Source organism: Chrysochloris asiatica, unplaced genomic scaffold (genome assembly GCF_000296735.1).
Source record: "Chrysochloris asiatica unplaced genomic scaffold, ChrAsi1.0 scaffold00316, whole genome shotgun sequence".
Lineage (NCBI taxonomy): Eukaryota > Metazoa > Chordata > Mammalia > Afrosoricida > Chrysochloridae > Chrysochloris > Chrysochloris asiatica.
In genome coordinates this window covers 784,040-804,748 of record NW_006408834.1, presented here as the reverse complement: position 1 = coordinate 804,748, position 20,709 = coordinate 784,040, and the positions used below count along the sequence as shown (strand labels likewise).

The following is a 20,709-nucleotide window of genomic DNA, read 5'->3' as shown; positions in this document are numbered from 1 at the left end:
TGGTTGATGTTCAACCATTTAAAGAAGTACATGATCAAGAACTGATGGTACTGAAGGAAGAAGTCCAGGCTGCACTGAAAGCATTGATGAAAAACAATACTTCAGGAATTGATGGAATGCAGATTGAAATATTTCAACAAACTGATGCAGCACTAGAAGTGTTTACTTGTCAGCCAAGAAATTTTGGATAACAGCTATCTGACCAACTGAAAGAGAGCTATATTTATGCTCATTTCAAAGAAAAGCAACTCAGTGGTTGTGGAAATCATTGAACATTATCATTAATATCACACATAAGTAAAATTTTCTGAAGATAATTCAAAAGCATTTACAGCACAGGGAGCTGCCAGAAATTGTATCCAGATTCAGAAAAAGATGTGGAATGATGAGTATCATTTCTGACATCAGCTGAATCTTGACTGAAAGCAGAGAATACCACAAAAACATTTGACTGTAGATCATAACAAAATATGAACAGTGTTTATTACTAAGAATGGGAATTTCAGAACACTTAATATGCTCATGAGGAACCTGTACGTAGTTCAAGAGGCAGTCTTGGGAACAAAACAAGGGGATACTGAATTGTTTGAAAACATGAAAGATGTTTGTCAGGGTCGTATCATTTCACCATAGTTATTCATTATGTATGCTGAGCAAATAATCCAAGAAACTGGATTATATAAAGAAGAACATGGCATCAGGATTGGAGGAAGACTCTTTAAGGACCTGAGATACACATGTGCCATAACCTTGCTTCTTGGAAACGAAGAGGACTTAAAGATCAGAGACTGCAGCCTTCAGTATTGATTGCACCTCAATGTAAAGAAAAGGAATATCCTCACAACTCGTCCAATGAATTGCATCATGGTAATTGGAGAAAAGGTTGAAGTTGTCAAAAGATTTCATTTTACTTGGATCCCCAGTAAATGCTCATAGAAGCAGCAGTTAAAAAAATCAAACAAGGTATTTCATTAGGCAAATTTGCTACAAAAGACCTCTTCAAACTGCTGAACAGCAGAAATAACACTTTGAGGAGTAAGGTGCACCTGACCTAAGCCATGATATATTCAATCACCTCATATCATATGAAAATTGGACAATGAATAAGGAAAATCGGAGAAGAATTGATGTGTTTGAATTATGGTGTTGGTGAAGAATATTGAAAGTTCCATGGACTGACAGAAGAACAGCAAACAAATCTGTTTTGGAAAAATATGGTTGAATTGCTCCTTCAAAATGACAATGATGACACTTAGTCTCTTGTACTTTGGGCACGTTGTTAGGAAGGACCAGTCCCTGGAGGACATCATGCTAGGTAAAGTAGAAGGTCAGCGAAAAAGAGGAAGACCCTCAAAGAGATGAATTGACAGTGGCTGTAACAATGGACTTAAGCATAGCAACAATTGTGAGAATGATGCAGGACCAGCAGTGTCTTTTTTTGTTTTGTTTTACATAGGGTCACTATGAACCACCTCGCCGGCACCTATAATAGCATCAACATCGGTTCCAACTCATAATGATCCTGCATAGGGTTTCCAAGGAGCTGATAGTGAGTTTCAACCCCTGACCTTGTGGTTCAAACGGACCTTGCAGTCCAGTGCTTTGTCCTACAGTGCCATTGTTGTTGTTATGTGCCGTGGAGTCAATTCTGATTCATAGCAACCCTTTACAGGGTTTCTGAGGCTGCAAATCTTTTTGGGAGCAGAAAGCGTCATCTTTCTCCTGCGGAACAGCTGGTAGTTTCGAACTGCTGACTGTGAGGTTAGCAGCCCAATTTGATTCGTAACCACTACATTACCAGATCTCCTCTGGGTTGCTAACCTCAGGGTCAGCAGTTTGAAACTACCAGCTGTTCTGTGGGAGAAAGATGACGCTTTCTGCTCCCAAAAAGATTTACAGCCTTGGAAACCCTGTACAGGGTCACAATGAGTCGGAACTGACTCCACGGCACATAACAACAACAGTGCCATTAGTTTCTATATATTTATTATTCATGTCATTTCATAAAAATGAGAATATACAGTATTTGCTTGCTTAACATAATTTTTTCCAGGTTAATCCACATTGTAAGATGTTTACAGAACTCATTTTTATTTATTACTGAGTAGTATTCCATTGTATGAACCACATTCATCTGTTGGTTTGTACTTAGATTGTTTTTATCTTTCTTCCTAAAGTGAGTACTGTGAATAAGTGCAGTGAACTTAGTTGTATATATATCTGTTCCTATCATTTGTGTTGGATATCCCTAGTTTATAAACTTAAGAGTGGAATTGCTGGGTCATATGGGGTCCTGGTGTAGAGCCGTAGGATAAGTACTGGACTGCTATCCACTGGGTTGGTGGTTCATACCCACTACTTCGCCTCACTATGAGTTGAAACCAACTTGATGGCACTTAACAACAACAAATGCCTCTAGTAGTTTGAGGAACCACCATACAGTTTTCCACAATGGCTATACTATTTTGCATTCCTACCAACAATATTTGTGAGGAATCCATTTTCTCCACAGCTCCTTAAGTACTTTTCTGGATTTTGTTTTATTTTAATCTTAAACATCCTGTTGTTGTTGGTTGGTGCCATGGAGTTGGTTCAGATTCCTAGCAACCCAGTGCGCAACAGAACGAAACACTGCCTGGTCCTGCACCATCTTCACAATTGTTGTTACACTTGAGCCCATTCTGCTGCCACCATGCTCCAAAGTATGAGACACGAAGTCTGGACATCCTGGATTCTTTTTTTTTTTATGTTTGTGTTGTGAATTGAGTGAAAGTTTACAGGACAGATCATCAGTTTTATGTTCAACAAATCATATACTTTGTTTCATTGTTGTTGTTGTTAAGTGCCGTCGAGTCGGTTCCGACCAATAGCGACCCTGCACAGGGTTTCCGAGGGTGTAAATCTTTACGGGAGTAGAAAGCCTCATTGTTTCATTACAATGATTATAATCCCCTCCATGTACCCTCAGTTAACAGTATTTTTCTCTATTCATTTTAGCTCTGTTTTTTTTTTTTTTTTTAAACACTCAGGCATAGGTAATAATTTACACCACCAAAGGGCACATTCTGCACATCTGCCTCCTGGCTGCCAACTCTCATTCCCTCTCTCTCCGTGAATCTAGATTCCTCAGTTGCTCCCTTTCTCCATGTCCCCATCTCTGCCTCTATCTCTGGTGTGATTGCTTCTCTGGATAAGGTCGTGCATTCCACTTATGCTCTTCTCCCTTGATGGCCTTAGGGTCCTCAGTTTCTGGACTGTAAGATTAACTACTTCCCTGTTTTTCTTACAAAACTTCTACCTTTAAAATTGTGACAGTCACAAATAGCCACGATAACTGTTATTCACTATTGAATAAGAATCTTATCCCCGTCTCTTTTTACCAGACCTATCTAGACAAGATGAAAACTATTCATTGGGGACTGTATCTCCCCTCCCCCCACATACTTTTAAACTAAACTCCTCCCTCTTGAAACCTTGTAAGCCAGTCACTTCATGCCTTTATCGCCCCCTCATTTTAGGTAGCCAGTGTCTAAGTTGCCCTTCCCTATCTACCCTATGTACAGAGGGGACAGCATTGATACTTGGTGTGAAGACTCCTTCCCTCTCTTTTGGTATTTTGAGTTGCCACATCCATGAGTATGTTGTTGTTGTTGTTGTTATGTGCCATGGAGTCGATTCCGACTCATAGCCACCTTATGAGTTTCCGAGGCTGTAAATCTTTACGGGAGCAGAAAGCCTCATCTTTCTCCTGCGGAACAGCTGGTAGTTTTGAACTGTTGACCTTGTGGTTCGCAGCCCGATTCGTAACCACTATGCTACCAGAGCTCCTTTCTATGAGTATAAGTCAAGTTAATCAAATTATAGCAATTTACCCTCATTTCCTTTATCAATTTTTTTTCTTCCTCTAGTCAAGTTCTGATTATCAAGACATAGAGGCTAGGTCAAATGGGTACTATCTGCAAGTTTGGGTGTTGTTGTGCATCTCCCCTTACTTCATACCAACTGGATGCTTCACTCTCAGCTCTAGCCCTCTATGGCTGAGTCCTTGCCCATGGGCTCAGGTGTCTCACCACACTTTGGACAAACAAGCCTTTCCTCATCTCTCTCTCATCTCCAGGTCAACTGGAGTTTATGGAATGTGATTGAACTTAGTGCATTTCTTCATTGCTGCCTTCCACTTACCAGTAGATGTGGTCATCAGCAAGTTTACATGCTTGCTCATGTGTTCCCTTTGAGTTTTAGTCTTGGGGTGGGTGGGGGTGGAGGTCATCCTGGCTTCTGAGGAACATTTGGGTTGCACTTCCTTAAAGGCAGATTTGTTTGTTCTTGTGGCAGTCCACGGTACTTTCACTATTCTTCTGCACCATAATAACTCATGCATCAGTTCTTCTGTGGTCTCACTTTAATCATTGTCCAACTTTCGCGTTCATATAAGGCAATTGAAAATGCCACAGCTTGGTCAGGTACACCTTTAGTAATAATATTTCCTTCTAGTTTCTAGAGAATCCCTACTTGGCAAATATTTTTTCTTGTTAAAGTGTGAAGGTTGTGTCATTCTGTGTTTCTTTCAGCAAATTATGAGTGTGTTTCTCCACATTTTTACCACTGTCTCTCCATTGCCATTTGTTCAGTAACCTTTTATTAATAAGTTTGTAAGTGTGGGACAGTATTCTTGATGATGCGAAGTATATTTTTAAGCTTTTGTATTTTCCTCAATTTTATGTGTGAGAAATGGCTTATTAATGTAGTTTTAATTGTCTTGGTGATCTGGTGAACTCTGAATATTCTCTGTTCTAGTATTCCAGGGTACTTTCTTTTCCTTAAACTGTCATTGCTTTCCCTTCACACACACACACACACACACATTCTTGTATGTTTTTCTCTTTGGAGATCTGGGTGACAATTTGGTTACCCACACAACCACTGGCAGTCCTCCCTGAACACCTGTACTCTTCTGGTTTTTGGGGTTTACTGGTCCGGGAGCAACAGAGGACCTTTTTTATACTAGTCTCTTTGTTTTATATAGGCAGTTATTGGGTTACGAATGTCTGCTTATACATGACTCACATACAACCTGTAATTATGAACCAACTCCAGTAAAGCCTAGTATTAATAGAAATTTGAGGTACATACAATGGTTTGTAATGACATACTTGGACACTACTTTGTGGCATGCATCAAAACATTATTATCATTACTGTTTGTTTTTATTGTTAAGTGCTGTTGAGTTGGTTCCAACCCATAGTGACCCTGTATAGTGTTTCCAAGGAGTGGCTGGTGAATTTGAACCACTGACCTTGTGGTACAAACGATTTTGCAGTCCAGCGCATTAGCTCATACTGTTAAAGATGTTTTAGTGTATTTGGGTATGTTTCTTTAATGGTTTTGATCCATGGAAAGGTATATTATACTGTGTGCTAAGATAAATGATGGAGTTACCTGATATAAGATAACAGGTGTCCCTAACTTCGGATTTCCATACAAATTTGATTTAAGCCAGATTTAGGAATGGAACTTGTTCATAACCCGGGAACTACCTGTACTGTCTTTCCTGCCTCTTACCTGCTCCCATTTTATCTCCTTTCACTTCTGCAGTATCTGTAATACTTGTTGGCTCCTCTTCTACTCTCAGGTATGCCCACTTTCCTTGAACATGAAAACAAAACAAAAAACCTTTCCTGAACTACTACTTGTTTATTCCTTTTTCTGTGCCTTTGTTTGTTATTTCACTTAATTTGCAATACCCTTTCTTTTCATCTATGAGGATTTTACAGTGTGAACAGAAAGTTCCATCCTGAAACTGTTAAAATGCTTTAAAAATATTTGTCTGAATCATAATGTTTAGCATTTTCTGTTGTTTTCTGTCATCTTAAATTGGCAGCTGTATTGTTTTTAGCTTTTTATTATGGAAAATTTAAAACACATGCAAAAGCATACTGAATAATATCCTGATCCCTTTTCAAACCGAAAACTACTACCCTATAGTCAGTCCTTAGCATCTATTCTTGATGCCCAAGTTCCAGAATAGTATGATTTAATTTGAATATACTTTATATACAAGGACAAGTAAAATAATAATAATAATAATGCTTCTAGGTTTCCAATTAATACGTAAGTGGGTTTATTCCAAACAAAAGGTATTTAAACATGCCTCTGAGATCAGCAGATGACTGCAAACCAGTTTTCTCAGTAATACTCTTAATCATAGTCTTGTTGTATGCCTTCAAAAAAGATCAGTTAAAATAGTCGATTCTGAGGGGATGTGATGGGCCAGTGAAATTCAAGGCAGAGCTCAGAAGATTATGGGGACTGTGTTTTTGAGTCCCAAAGGGATCAATTACTTTGATAGATTTACTTGAAGCATGCAAGACAGTCACGGACGTTTATTAGGAAGATGTTTGCAGTAAATGGAAAACTGCATTTGTCAGAAAAAGACCAGGCAAGTTGTGCCAAGAAATTGGCTACCATCAGGAAGGTGCAGCTTCTCATTCTTGGAGGGTAACCAGGGCTGTCCTGAAAGGAATTTATTGAGGACCCTTACCCCAGCCACTTTAAAACCATGGTTTTGCTCCTTTAAACTTCTTTTTGTTTTCAGAACTCAAAAAGCATCTAAAAAGATCATGATTTGAGTCCCTCGAGGATCATTTTGATGTGTTGTGAATCAAAGAGTGCAGAATTCTTCTGGGGAGTGTTAGGCTTGCAGACACTAATTTCAGGAGTATTTCTACTTAGGTGGAGGATGTGTTGAAAAATAGTAGTTTCACATTTGGTATTTTTGTTTAATATATGTTTCTAAGATTTTATAGCAATACTTTTTAAATTACCCTTTTGTGTGTGTGTGTATATATATATATATATCACAATCATAAAACCATATCACATCTAAAAGTAATTCATAATAATCCCTTAGTATTTTCAAATATTCTTTCATTCTTCAAATTTCTCATTAGTGCTACAATGTCAGTTTTTAATACTTTGTTTAAATTTATAGATTTTAAAATTGTAAGTTATCCCTCTTTCTGTCCTCTCCCCCAACAGTTTCTATTTATTTGTTGAAGAGCCGAGGTGATTTGTCTTTAGTTGCCTTCAGTCTGGATTTTGCAGATTGTATTTCCATAGTGTATTAAATTTTACTTATCGTCTGTAAATTGATATTTGAATCTAGAGGCTTGATCAGATTCAAATACAAGTTTTGATTTGTTTTGTTGTCAAGGCTATTTCTTTTAGAATCCACATAATGTCTGGCTGTCTTTTATAGATTCATTAACTCACCCAGATTTTGTGTTGCTTAAAGGAAGGAATTCAATATTATATTTCCATAGGACCTCTGATAGTATTGAGAATATTTCTTGACTGATTTATGGGAAGCAAGCCTAACTTGATAGTACTTTCTTTCCCCCAAGACCTTATTCTTCCTATTTTACAACAGAAACTGTAGATTTTGAGCAATTTGAATTGATTTGACCATGGGAAATTGTGAGTTGTGCTTACCCTGTTTTATTTTTCAGTGCTTTCCTATCTCACACATTTGAAACAAGATATACTTCTCGTTTAATGATTTTATTTATATTTTCATACTATATAAATGATATAATTCCTAACAGTTAAGGCAGTTTTATCTGTCTTTAATGTTTTTGTAGTTGTCATTAAAGTGCTTTTTTTTCTTTCTTTTTTTCCCATAGAACATTCCTGATGTAGATGAAGAAGGTTATAGTATTAAACCAGAAGCAAATCCGAATGATATCCTTTCGTCATCTGGATATTTTTATGATTTGTGTGGCCATATAATTAAATTAACACAGTGTTCTATTAATTACCTAAACTATCTTCAAGTTTTAGTTAATTGTATTAAAATGACTCATCTTTCATATTTTTATTAGTAGCATTCTGTTAAAAGTCACCTTACCTCAAAGGTTTCTATGATTCTTTATAAATATGTTGTTGTTTAAAAAAAAAAAAAGCTGATTATGCATTATGATAGTTTAAAATGCAATTCCTTTACTGATACTCACATACCAAAGAAAACCATTTCTACTCATCTAGTGACTCCGATTCTGAAGATGAAGAACCAAAGAAGTACCGGATAGAAATCAAACCTGTGCATCCAAATAATTCACATCACACAATGGCTTCTTTGGATGAATTAAAATTATCTATAGGGAATATAACACTCTCCCCAGCAATATCTGTAAGTAGTAAAACGGGCAAATTCATGCTCTTTATAGGAAAGCCTTAATTTATTTGACTCTTTAAGAGATACCAAGTTATTAGAAATCAAGAAATGTGTAGTGTGTAATTTTTATTCAGGACAATGACTTTCTATGTTTGGCTTACTTTGGCTTGCTTTAGAAAATGTTTTACAATTAAGCAAAAATCTGAAAAATTCACTGTTTGCCATTTGTTGCATTTTATAAATAGTACTGTATTCCTCAGGCATAGATTTATGAACTGGCAGCATAAATCTTCTCCTTTTCTAAATTTGAAGTTTTTCTTCCATGTTTTGTGGAGCTTTTGAAACAGGAAATTCCACAAAAATGAGTTGAAGATCAAATTATGTTTTTATATTTTTTGGTACTTCACTATAACGTTTCTTTTTCTAGACTTCTCATGAAAGAAGAGGCAAAGATATGAATTATTAGTTATAAGGCTAATTCTTTAATTCTAAGATACCACACTTCAGTCTTTTGAGGGAGAAAAAAAAGTTGTCATAATAAATCTTTCCACTGTCAAACTGTACAGAAAAAGTTTATCTTAAAAGGAAAATTAAGAGTACTTGTAGATGATTATCAGAATGATATTAAACCTTTTCTCTCTTATTTAATTATTTATTTCAAATAGTATTTATTTGGAGAAAGTATTTTTCTCCAAATAAGAGTTTTTAATATTAAAACATTTTTTCCCACCAAAACATTTCAAAAGTCAGATTTTATTGTATCATTACTATTTAACATTAAAATTAATGCTGGATTATAAAGCGTTTCATAAATTATGATATATACTTATGAAGTAGGCTGTAGTGAAACCATTTAAAAAATATTTTGGAAGAACATGTTGTTATTGTTGTTGTTATGTGCCATCAAGTCGGTTCCGACCCATAGCAACCCTGTATAGGGTTTCCGAGGGTGTGAATCTTTACGGGAGTAGAAAGCCTCATCTTTCTCCCGCGGAGCAGCTGGTAGTTTTGAACCGCTGACCTTAAGGTTCGCAGCCCGATTAGTAACCACTATGCTACCAGAGCTACTTGGAAGAACATAAGTAATTTAAAAAATAAATAAATAAAGCCCTAGAGGAATAATTGTTGGTGCTGTTAAGTGCTGTTGAGTAAGTTCTGACTCATAGCGACCCTGTATAGGGTTTCATAGTGAACCTGGATAGTGCTTCCAACTCACCACCACTGATCTTGTGGTTCAAACCAAACATGCGGTCCAGTGCTTATTCTACAGCACCACCCCAGGACTCCTTGATTATCTCATCATCTAACATTTCACATTTATGACAATAGTAAAAAATCTGTCCAACTGTTTTGTGCATTAACGATGTGTTTTGGCAGTAAAAAATGCCAGAGGGTACCAGTAGCTGTGATGTGTCAATTTGGCTAGGCCATGATTCTCTCAGTGGTTTAACAATTATGTAATGCAGAAGCCATCCTCCATTTGTGACCTGATGTGGTGGTCTTCCATTTTTGTCATATAACAAAATTCTTTGGAACCTAACTATGTAGAAAAATGAGGAGTGATAAACATTTATCCCTGGGCAGTGTGATCATGAGTGATTTAAAATTTGTGCTCTTCTCTCCTTCTAATTTTTTTTAAAAACAACTAAAATGTAGTAAGTTTATGCACAAGAAAGTGAAGAAAAGTAAAACATTTTAATAGTTAATATTGGATTTTAAAAAAAGGATTTTTTTTAGTCTGTTTCATTGTCCAATTTTCTTATTGCTTATCTGGCTTAAGTCATATATATGTTTTAAGATGAATATATTTGATGTTTGATTTCCAAAGGGACTAGGCAAATTATTAGAGCAGGAAGTTTTCATGTTTTAAATTCTAACCTGACCACTATGTTTATCTATTTTCTTTCATTTGCTACTAGAGACACAGTCCAGTAAGTATAAGATTTTGTACTTTTAACTATTGACTTTTCAAAAATCTTTATAATAGATAAATATTAATTTTCAAGATTCTATGTTAAATTATTTAAGTTAACAAGTCACAATTTTGTGTTGTAGATGTGACTTTTAAAACACTGATTTTTAAATTGCATGTTATGATTATTTCTAAAACAAAAACTATTCAAAATTATTTCTGTATATTTTTACATAAATATAGTTCACAATTAAGCAGATAAAAACAACTTAAAAAATGTATTGCTAAATTAAAATACTAGTTTGATGGCAGTTTTTAAATTTCTGTTTTAGGTCCAGATGAATCGGAATTCACCTAGTAAGTTTGATATTTAAATTGGTTCTTTTCATGTCTGCTGAGTGGGTTACCAGGCTGCAAACTGCAAGATCAGTAGTTCAAATCTACCAGCCACTCCATAGGAGAAAGATGAGGTTTTCTGCTCTCATAAAGATTTATAGCCTTAGAAACTCTATACAGAGTCTCTATGAATCGGAACCAACTCCACAGCACACAATCGCCACCACCAGATTTATTAGGCAGTTTGTTAACATGTCAGTTTATGCCGCTGTAGAAATAAATGGTCCTTTCTATCATGAGCCTGAGGGACATACTAGAAGGATGCTTATTTTAAACAAAAGGCAAATTTCTTTTTATATAGTATTAAGAAACATGCTTTACAAAGTTTTAAAATTTCTTAGCCATGACCTAACACCTTGTGGCAATGAGCAACTGTGCTTAGGGGTTTAAGACCACAGTCTCCTTGGACAGCTAAGTCATTGTCACAACATAGTTCACAAAGACACTGTTCTGCAACATACTGTGGTGAGCAGTGACTAGGGTCTGAAAAGCTAGTGAGTGGTCATCTGATAGGCAAATATTAGTCTCTCCCCATCTAGAGGAAAGAACACTGAAGAAAATCAAAGACTCAAGGGAACAGTCCAAAGGATTGTGAACCGTAGCCTCCATTATTCTGAGACCAGAGAACTTGAGGGGACTCAGCTACCACTACACTGATCACTCTGATATAAAGGAAGCAAGGTGGAGAACAAAATTCAAACTCATAACAAAGACTTCACTTACAGTTCTAGTAGACACTGTAGAACCTCCAAGGCTATGGCCCGTAGACACCCTTCAAACCTGAAACTGAACCACCACTCCTGGGGATCACCGTTATAGCCAAACAGACAGGCCTATAAAGTGGACAGTAACACATGTGAGGAACATATTCCTTAGAATATTCAGCTGTATGAGGCCAAAAGGGCAGCTTTGGCCCAAAAATCAAGTTCAGAGGGTATGAAGGGCAAGGAAAGAAGGATTTGTGGAAAAGGAGAACCCAGGACAGAAGGAAAGAGTGCTGTTGCATCAAGAAAATTAGACCTGATGTTGTGAAACAAGATGCATGTAAATTGTTGAATGTAAAACTAATTTTCTCTGTAAACTTTCACCCAAACCACAATTTAAAAATGAAAAACCAACTAGAAACATGCCTTAAACTTTATTATGTGAACCCTTTGCAGGGTTGCTATGAGTTGGAACCGATTCGACAGCATTTAACAGCAACATGGGAAAAATAGAGTTTAGGCAGCTTACTCAAAAACTACGCAATTTTGTTTAATAAAAACTATGATGTCAATCCTAATACAAATTCCAGCACAATTAAAAAGATTAAGTTTATAAATGCCCAAGTAAAACAGTTTTACCTTTAAAAAAGAAACGGTGACATATTTCAGTTGTAGGGATGTGAGAAGCATGAGGATAAAAATCAGCAGCTAAATTATGGAGATGAAGGCAAAATGCACAGAGAAGGCGGAGAAAGCACAATAAGGACTTTGGGACAGAACACATGGTCAAACTGAGCCAAAAGGAAGAATGTGCTGTGAATAGGTGTTGTATACAATTTAGTGTTTCTTTTTAATTTGCTGCAGTTAATCATTTTGGTGCGTTTTGCATTCATCAGATGTTTTGATACCATTCCCCTGCTTACTTATGAAATAATTCAATGTTACATGTATTAAAGGTAGCAAAACATGAAGTGACAGTATACTGAATGGGAGAAAATATATGGGAACCATAAATTTGACAAGGGTTTAATATCCAGAATTTGTCAAGAGCTCCTACTTAATGCAAAACCAGAACATCTCAGTTAAAAAAAATGGGCAAAGGACTTGAGTAGACATTTCACCAAAGGAAATATACAAGTGGCCAAGAAACATTTGAAAAGATGTTCACCATTATTAGTTGTTGTTGTTGTTGTTAAGTGCTGTCAAGTCAGTTCTGACTCATAACTACCCTGCGTAGGGTTTCCAAGGAGTGGCTGGTGGGAACCTTGCGACTAGCAGTCCAGTGCTTATCCTCCAGTACCACACCAGGACTCCATTTTTAGTCATTAAAGAAATGCAAAACAAAATCACAATGAGATACTGCTTCAACCCCATTAGGATAGTTATTACTAGAAAAATATAAAATAAGAAGTATTTGGACAGATGTGGAGAAATTACAACACTCCATCCATTACTAGTGGGAATGTAAAAGGGTGTAGCTGCTGTGGAAAATAGTTTGGCAGTTCCTCAGAAATTTAAGCTTAGAATTACCATATAACCCAGCAGTGTCACTCCTAGGTATGTATCCTAAAGATTTGAAAGCAGGGACTCAAACAGATACTACAGACTAATGTTCATTGCAGCATTACTCACAATAGCCAAAAGACTAATAATCCAAGTGTTCGTCACAGATACGTAAATGAATACTACAAAATGTGGTCTGTACATACAATGGAAAGTTTCCCAGCCATACAGAGAAATGTAGTCCTGATAGATGCTGCAACATGGTGAACCTTGGACATGCTTTGCTATGTGAAATGTCAGATACAAAAGCACAAATATTAAATGATCTCACTTATAAAAAATAGCTAAAACAGGCAAATGCATGGAGACCAGAAAGAACAAAGGCTAAAGTGTTTTCAGGGGGTATTAAGAAGGAGGAATCTGGGATTTCTTGCTTAAGAAGCACTGAGTTTTTGTTAATGCTGACAGAATAAGAAAAGGGAACTAGATGGTGGTGATAATTGCACAGAATGGTGAGTGTACTGAACGTTAGTTACTGAATTGTCCACGTAACTAGGGTTGAAGTGACAGAGGTTGTGTTATTATATTTTACCTCAAAACCACAAAATTAAAAACAAAAAAAGGCAGCAAAACAAACTTGTATTACGATACTGTTATTCTAGGTTGGTATCAGATTTTTAATGTTCCAGAATAGGACTTCCTTCAGGTTTTGTTTTGGTCAATATAATAACCACTAATAATATTTTTAGAACTTAAAAATTGCTGTCATTCATATCAGTAAATCATTTCAGTCAAATTTGTACACATTTGAAAATATTTCTTCTGAGTTTTAAAAACTATAAGCCATATATTCTCTCTCCTAAGCAATTTTAATAAATATTTATATATGGAGTCAAGGTGTGGCGCTGTAGGATAATCACTGAACTCCTAACCGTGAAGGGGGTGGTGTTTTCAAACCCACAAAGACTAGTCCTTGGAAACCTTACATGCAGGGTTGTTATGAGACTGAACCAACTCACTAGCACTTAACAATATTAACAACATACTTAGATACTTATTCATAGCACTGATTTATGTGTGTGGTGTTTCATTTTACATTAACATATTTTAGTATTCAAATTATGCAGTTTTTCATTATATAATTTCTTAATTAGGTGAAGAGTTAACAAAATCAAAGTCATCTCTTCCATCCAATGAGTAAGTTCTACTTTAAATATTAAGCATCCTCCTTTTGTCCTTTTTTCTAGAGTGCTTTTATTACTTCTGTAGTTTTAATTCCAGTAGTGTTGCTAATCATCCTGTTTTCTAAGTAGTAAAATGCTATGGTGGCATTTTAGGATGTTTTAAATTATTTCTCACTGGACAGTATTTCTTTCCACAATCACTTTTAAAATCCATTCAATCATAATTGACCTTGGTGTCCTAACTGTCCTAAATAGATGATGATACCCTAAGTTCATGTAGGTCTATATTTAAGCTAGTTCTTCTCCTTTACTTGGGCTGTGACCTTGTAAAATGGCTATCCTTCCTGAATCTACCATGTAAGGAAGTGCCTCAGTTAAGTGAAAAGGAAGACGGCATGTTGCCAGCTCTTAAAAAACCAGGACAGTGTCACATAAGCCCTTTTTCATTTCTGTATAATAATAATAATAATAATAATAATAGGCGGCATCAAAAAGTCTGTGGAAAAATGGAATTAAAAGTTAATGGACCACAAGGTAGTTGGTTCAATCCATCAGCCACTCCTCAGAAGCTCTAGACAGAGTCGCTGTGATTCGGAACCAACTCAACGGCAGTTAACAGCAACAACAGTTTAGTGTCTATGTTTTAACAGTTTTCTTGAGATATAATTTGCATATTGTAAAATCCACCAATTTTAAATAAACAATTTAATGATTTTTAGTACATACACAGAAATTTGCAATCATCATTACTTAAAAGTTTAGAACATTTCTATCACCCCACAACAGAAATCTCATATCTTTTTGACTATGGCCATTCTGGTGGATGTGAAATAATATTTCATTATGATTTGGGCTTTGTATGGTAAGACCTTATCTTGTTTTTAGATAGGAAATAACCCTAAGTGGAATAGAGGACTAACTTAGAAGGTTATTATCGTAGTTCAGCCAAGAGATGCTGTGAATTGGACTAGTAGAATCATGGAAGGAAGAAGAAAGTGGATGGATTCAAGAAATACATTGGGAGTAAAATCAACAGGGCATTCAAACATAAATATTTTCCCTTTAGTTATACATTTTAATATTATAGCACCAGCAATTCTGTTAAAACCAAATTATCACAAATGTTCATTGCATTATGGCTTTAATATAGTAAAACTTTTGGATTTGATGTTGTAAATATTTAGTAAATATTCAGGGCTCATCTTATAGCACCATACCAGGACACTATGTTAGAATTCAAGATGTCTTAGTACAAGAGAAAATTTTTACAATTAGGTAACATAGAAAATTGAATGAAAACTACAATGTTAAAATAAAGATCAATATGTACGCATGACTTAGAAAATATATATATTTCCTAACTTTGTCCATTAACATGGACTAGAAATAATGTCATATCAGGAATCATCAGCACAGTACCCAGTTTGCAGTCTCTGATACCATTTCTAATTAAAAACAAACGCCAAATCATCAAGTCTCAGAGAAATAAATGATTGACTCAGTGTCTGGCAGAGGGAAGATACAAGGTGAAGTGATACATCTTGCTGTGCCAGAAGGGAAGAACTGTATGTAGAGTATGGTCTGAGTTGACTGAGCATGTGAATGTGAACTAAGACGTTAAAATACTTCCTTTGGGTAGAAACAATGTGATGATTTTTTATTTTAATTTTTGCTTGTCTGAATTTTCTAATTTTCACCAATACAGATGTGCTACTTTTTAACAATAAAAGGCTATTAATAATAATAAAAAAGTTAATGGAATTTTTCCACAAACTTTTTGAAGCCTCTACGTATAGTTAATTTTTTTACATGAGCAAAGTAATGAGGAGCTCTGGTAGCATAGTTTTTACAAGTCAGGCTGTTAACATCAGGGTTCCACTGGAGAAAGGTGAGGCACTTCAAACCCACCACCTGCTTGTGGGGAGAAAGATGAGGCTATTTGCTTCTGAAAGATTTACAGTCTTGAAAACCCTATATAGGGTGGCTTTGAATTGGAATCTATTGATTTTCTCCATATGCCGTTGGAAAAGTACCCATATTTAAAATCATGTATATTGAAATGAAATGAGGACTTACATGATTTGATTTTATACTAATAAAATATTCCTTTGTTAAAAATTATTTTTTTTAAATGTTATGATAGGAGAGGGACAAGTGATTTACTTGCTTGGGACCCCCTGTTTGGACCGTCTCTTGATTCATCATCTTCTACTTCACTAACTTCCTCATCTTCAGGTAAATATATATATGTATATATTTAAAGAATTTTTTTAGCAGTACCTATTTTTGTAATTTATTCACTAGTGATTTATTTACCACTTGTATGTTGTATTTAATGCTAAAATATATTAGTTTGTTTTTTGATGATATTACCAGATAAAAGTAATTTTTTTTTTTTTTTTGGTTAATTGGCTCAAAGACCCTATGATTTTAAAACAGTAAGATTTTATTACATGCCACAAGTTTTTTTTCCTCACTTACATAGTTATTTCTAACTATCATTCCATATTGATATTCTTTTATCAATGCCCACATGTTTTTTTCTTTTACTAGTTTGTATTCAACTGCATAGACATGTACATTTGTACCCACTTCTTTGATAGGCATTCTAGTTGCTTTTAATGCTGCATACATCCATGGATATTATAAAATTTATATTTATGTGTTATTCTTATAACAACTTAGCAATGTAAAATTGATGGGTCACAGGATATGTATATTGATAGTTATTGCCAAACTGCTTTCCAGAAAGGCTTTAGTACTTCCTAATCAATATAGAAAAGAATGGGATGGTTTTGACTGTTTGGGCAAGAATGCACGAGTATTATTTAAGTTTCTCTCTTTTCTTGAACACAAAAAAAATTCACCATTAGCCAAATATCTAAGCAGGAATCAAAAATCCATGTTTAATTAAGCAAGCCCTTACTTCTTCAGAACAAGAAAATAAAATTACTTTAAGTTGATCTTTAGCCTCCTTTTCTTCTCCTGGGTTTTGGATTTGTAGGGGGAAGCAGAGGAATGGGACTGACATTTATGGAGTTCCTGCTGTGTTTCTCCGCTATATACATTCTATTTCATTTTATCCAGTTAACAGCTGCATAGCATCCTTAATTATTGTCTCTATAAATGAATAAGGAGCTATGGTTGGACATTGAGCTGCTAACAGCAAGGTCAGCAATTCAAATCCACCATTCATTCTGTGAGAGAAAAATGATTCTATCTTATCCCATAAACCCTATATATCCCAGAAACCCTATATAAGATCACTATGAGTTGGAATCGACTTGATGGCAGTGAGTTTGGGCTTATTTTATAGATGAATACGCTAAAGCTTAGAAAGGATAAATAACTTCTCCAAATCATACAACTAGGAAATGATGAAGTCAATATTCAAACATAATTCTAAGATTTGAATTTGCAAATTCTAAGATGTTTGTTCCATACACATTTCACCCTGATAGTTAAAAAATAAGCCATGTTTAAAACATTTTTTGTTACTAATAACAATAAAATAAATACTAATATTTAAATTTTGACTCTTTTGAGACTAAATATTTTTAAATAAACTGTAAATGGATTATAGACAACTTTACCCTGAATAATTTGACATTTTGAAGGGAGGGCAGTCTGTACCTAATACTTATAAAACATCAACAAACAGGTCAATAGGTATAGCTTTCTCAGCAGACTGTTACTGTTTAGTTTTGTAAAGGGAACATTGATAGTTCATTGGTAGAATTCTTGTCTTCTCTGTGGAGACAAGGTTTGAGTTTCAGCCAGTGAGCCTTAAGAACATCCATCACCCTTTGTCAGTGAAGCCTTGTTAGCCGGAATGGTAATGAAGACCTTTTAGCAGAGCTTGCAGACATGACAGAATAGAAGGCCAGTTGATCTACTTCCCAAAAAACTAACCAGTGAAAACCTTGTGGCTCACAATGGTTCAATCCCACTGTGTTTAGGATTGCCATGAATTAGGGGGTCAACTCGATAGCAGCTAACAACTATAACCGTACAAGTAAATTACGTAAGGGAAATAATAGGACAGGAAAAACTGAAGCTGCTAAGGACTTTTTTTTTTTTTTCTTTCAATGTTTTACTGTGAATTATGTGATAGTTTACATGGGAGAACATTAGTTTTACATTCATTCTATTGTATATCATTTCATTGTCATGGTTACAATCCCCTCCGTGCATCATCAACCAATCAAAGGGTATACACTACAAGCCTGCCCCCCGGTTGTCAGCACACAGCCCTTTTCCCTCTCTGATTCTAAAGTCCCCAACTGCTCCATCTCTCCACGTCATCGTCTCTGCCTCCATTTCTGGCGTCACTGCTTCTCTGGATAAGGTCCCACTCTCCGCTCTTCTCCATTGATGGTCCCAGGGACCTCTGCTCCTATACTGAAAAGTTAATCACTCCCCTCCTTGCTATAAAATGTCTACCTGTACATTTCCAACCCTCACAATCAGTCCTGATAACAATTATTCACTGTTGTATCACAAGAGACCTATCCGCATTTCCTTTCATCAGCCCCATCTAGACAGATTGGATACTACTCAGTGGAGAGTCTACCTTCCTCCATGCCCTCTGGATCTAGGTTCCCTCTTGAAAGCTTGTAATCCAGTCACTTCTTGCCTTTGTAAACACCCCCCCACCCCCATTTTGGGTAGCCAATGTCCAAGTTGTCCATCCCTGTCTACTCTGTGTATGGAGAGGGTGGGAATTTTCCTCGCTGTAAAAATTTATTCCCTCTTTTGAGCTACTGCATCCAGAGGTGTAGGTCAAGTTCATCAAATTGTATCAGATTACTCTTTTTTTTCCCCCTCTTCTATCTTCTTCTGGTTTAGCTCTGATCATCCAGTCATTGAAGCCAGGTCAAGTGGGTATTATCTGCACGTATGGGTATTTTTATGCATATGCCCTCTCTTCTTATTGCTAAGGACTTTTGACATTTTTGTTTAGAAAAATGTTGGGATGTTTTAATTTAGCATGAAGAGGACTCTCAAGTTTGTTTTTAAATTATATTAATAACCTTTTATAAATTTTTTCAAATAATTGATAAAAAACTTTTTAATTCATTTCACAGAGTTGTTGTTGTTGTTGTTAAGTGCTGTCGAGTCGGTTCCGACCCATAGCGACCCTGTACAGGGTTTCCGAGGGTGTAAATCTTTACGGGAATAGAAAGCCTCATCTTTCTCCCGCGGAGCGGCTGGTAGTTTCGATTAAATAGAAATTTCTTCATAATTCTGTGTGTTGTTTCTTTACACAGTCTCTTCTTTTACAAAAATCTTCTCTCCCTCTTCTTGTTACCTGTCTAAAGAATGTTTCACCCATATCACCCTCACCTCAGGTAAAAAAAGATACATTTTCACTCAGTGGTCATTTGATATTTGTTGTTATTAAGTGCCATCGAGTTGGTTCCAACCTATAGCAAGCTTGTATTAGGGTTTCTGAGGAGCAGCTGGTGAGCTTGAACCACTGACATTGCATTCAGACGGCTTTGCAGTCTGGCACATTAACCCACAGTGCCGCCCCAGGTTTAGCAACTGGGAAATGTTAAAACATTTGTTAAGTGTTTGCTAATTTTAAAGTTCATTTCAGTATGCATTTTAAAACCTCCACAATATATTCTGTAAAATGTCATAAATCATTTTACCTTTCAAAAAATATTTGTGTTGTTGAAAAACAATAATTATCCTGTTATGTAGTAATTATTCTTAACTGAATCTTCACTTGAACTTAATGTAATTACTGATCAAACAGCATTACATTATCGGTACTATCCTGATTAGGCCCTCAGTGAAACAGATAGCTTACTTTGATTTTGTGCCACCTCTTTTTGCAGTGTAGGGCACCCCTCCCCGCTTGCAGCAGTCTAGACTCAGACACATCTTCACATCTGAGCAATGTCCCAGTTGTCAGGGTATTCCATTGTCCGTTTGCCTCGTTCAAAACCTTTATCAGTAACCTGATCTCAGCTAAATTATATAAAGCAGTTAAGAACTGATTGCCAGATAAAGCAATTTCATACAATTTATAATGACTGGTGTGTTAAGCCTAGTGTTGTTAGTTTAGAGCCTGACAGGGGAGTGATTTAGCTTCCTCTTCAATCGATTGTTATCCTAGTTTTATAAATAATTTTTAATACCTGTACCTTTTATATTTAGCATAAATACCTTATACCTCCTTCCCCTTTGATGCAATTTTATTAGACTTATTTTCTTCCCTGTCCAAGATTCAAAGAGCTCTTGTGCTCAGCAAAATTCCCTTAAAACCTGCCTTTTGAAAACTGTTAGGCTGTTTTTCATATTAACTCCTAACACTGACTTCGTCCAATTTAATTTCTGTGACATTGACATTTTCATCCCTAGTCACTTAAGAACTTTGAGTACCACATATACCCAGAACTGTCATTCCACCACTTTGTCATCTTTATGGACCTTGTTTTATTTTATTCGTATATATTTTAAACTCCTTAAGTTCGTACTTGGGCACCTGGTGTGGAATTGTAGGATCAACACTGGACTGTGAACCATAAGATTGGCAGTTCAAACCCACCAGCTGCTTCTTGGAAACCCTATACAGGGTAGCTGTGTCAGAATCGGCTCAGTGGCACTTAACAACAACAACAAATGTTCATACTTGCTTTCCTCATTTAATGTAAATTTTTCTAGTTTTGAGTAATCAAAATATCATTACACTGAAACAAGAGAATCATTTGGCTGTATAGATTTATATTTAAGTTCTAGAATTTTCCTGTTGCTTCTAGTCTTCAGTTGTTTTCTTCTTCTTCTTCTTCAGCTATCCATAAGAGCAGAATAGGGATTTCTCTTCCG

At 35.8% G+C, this 20,709-nt stretch overlaps 1 protein-coding gene across 1 annotated transcript in view; it reads left to right on the top strand.

Moving 5' to 3' along the window:
- The window catches only part of FCHO2 (FCH domain only 2), a 256,849-nt gene that overhangs the window by 200,344 nt on the left and 35,796 nt on the right, over window positions 1-20,709 (top strand). The window contains exons 12-17 of the mRNA XM_006875274.1: window positions 7,683-7,740; window positions 8,013-8,188; window positions 10,093-10,104; window positions 10,418-10,442; window positions 13,843-13,885; window positions 16,016-16,107. Coding sequence (XP_006875336.1) covers window positions 7,683-7,740; window positions 8,013-8,188; window positions 10,093-10,104; window positions 10,418-10,442; window positions 13,843-13,885; window positions 16,016-16,107 — 406 coding nt within the window. The remainder of the gene's footprint in view (window positions 1-7,682; window positions 7,741-8,012; window positions 8,189-10,092; window positions 10,105-10,417; window positions 10,443-13,842; window positions 13,886-16,015; window positions 16,108-20,709) is intronic.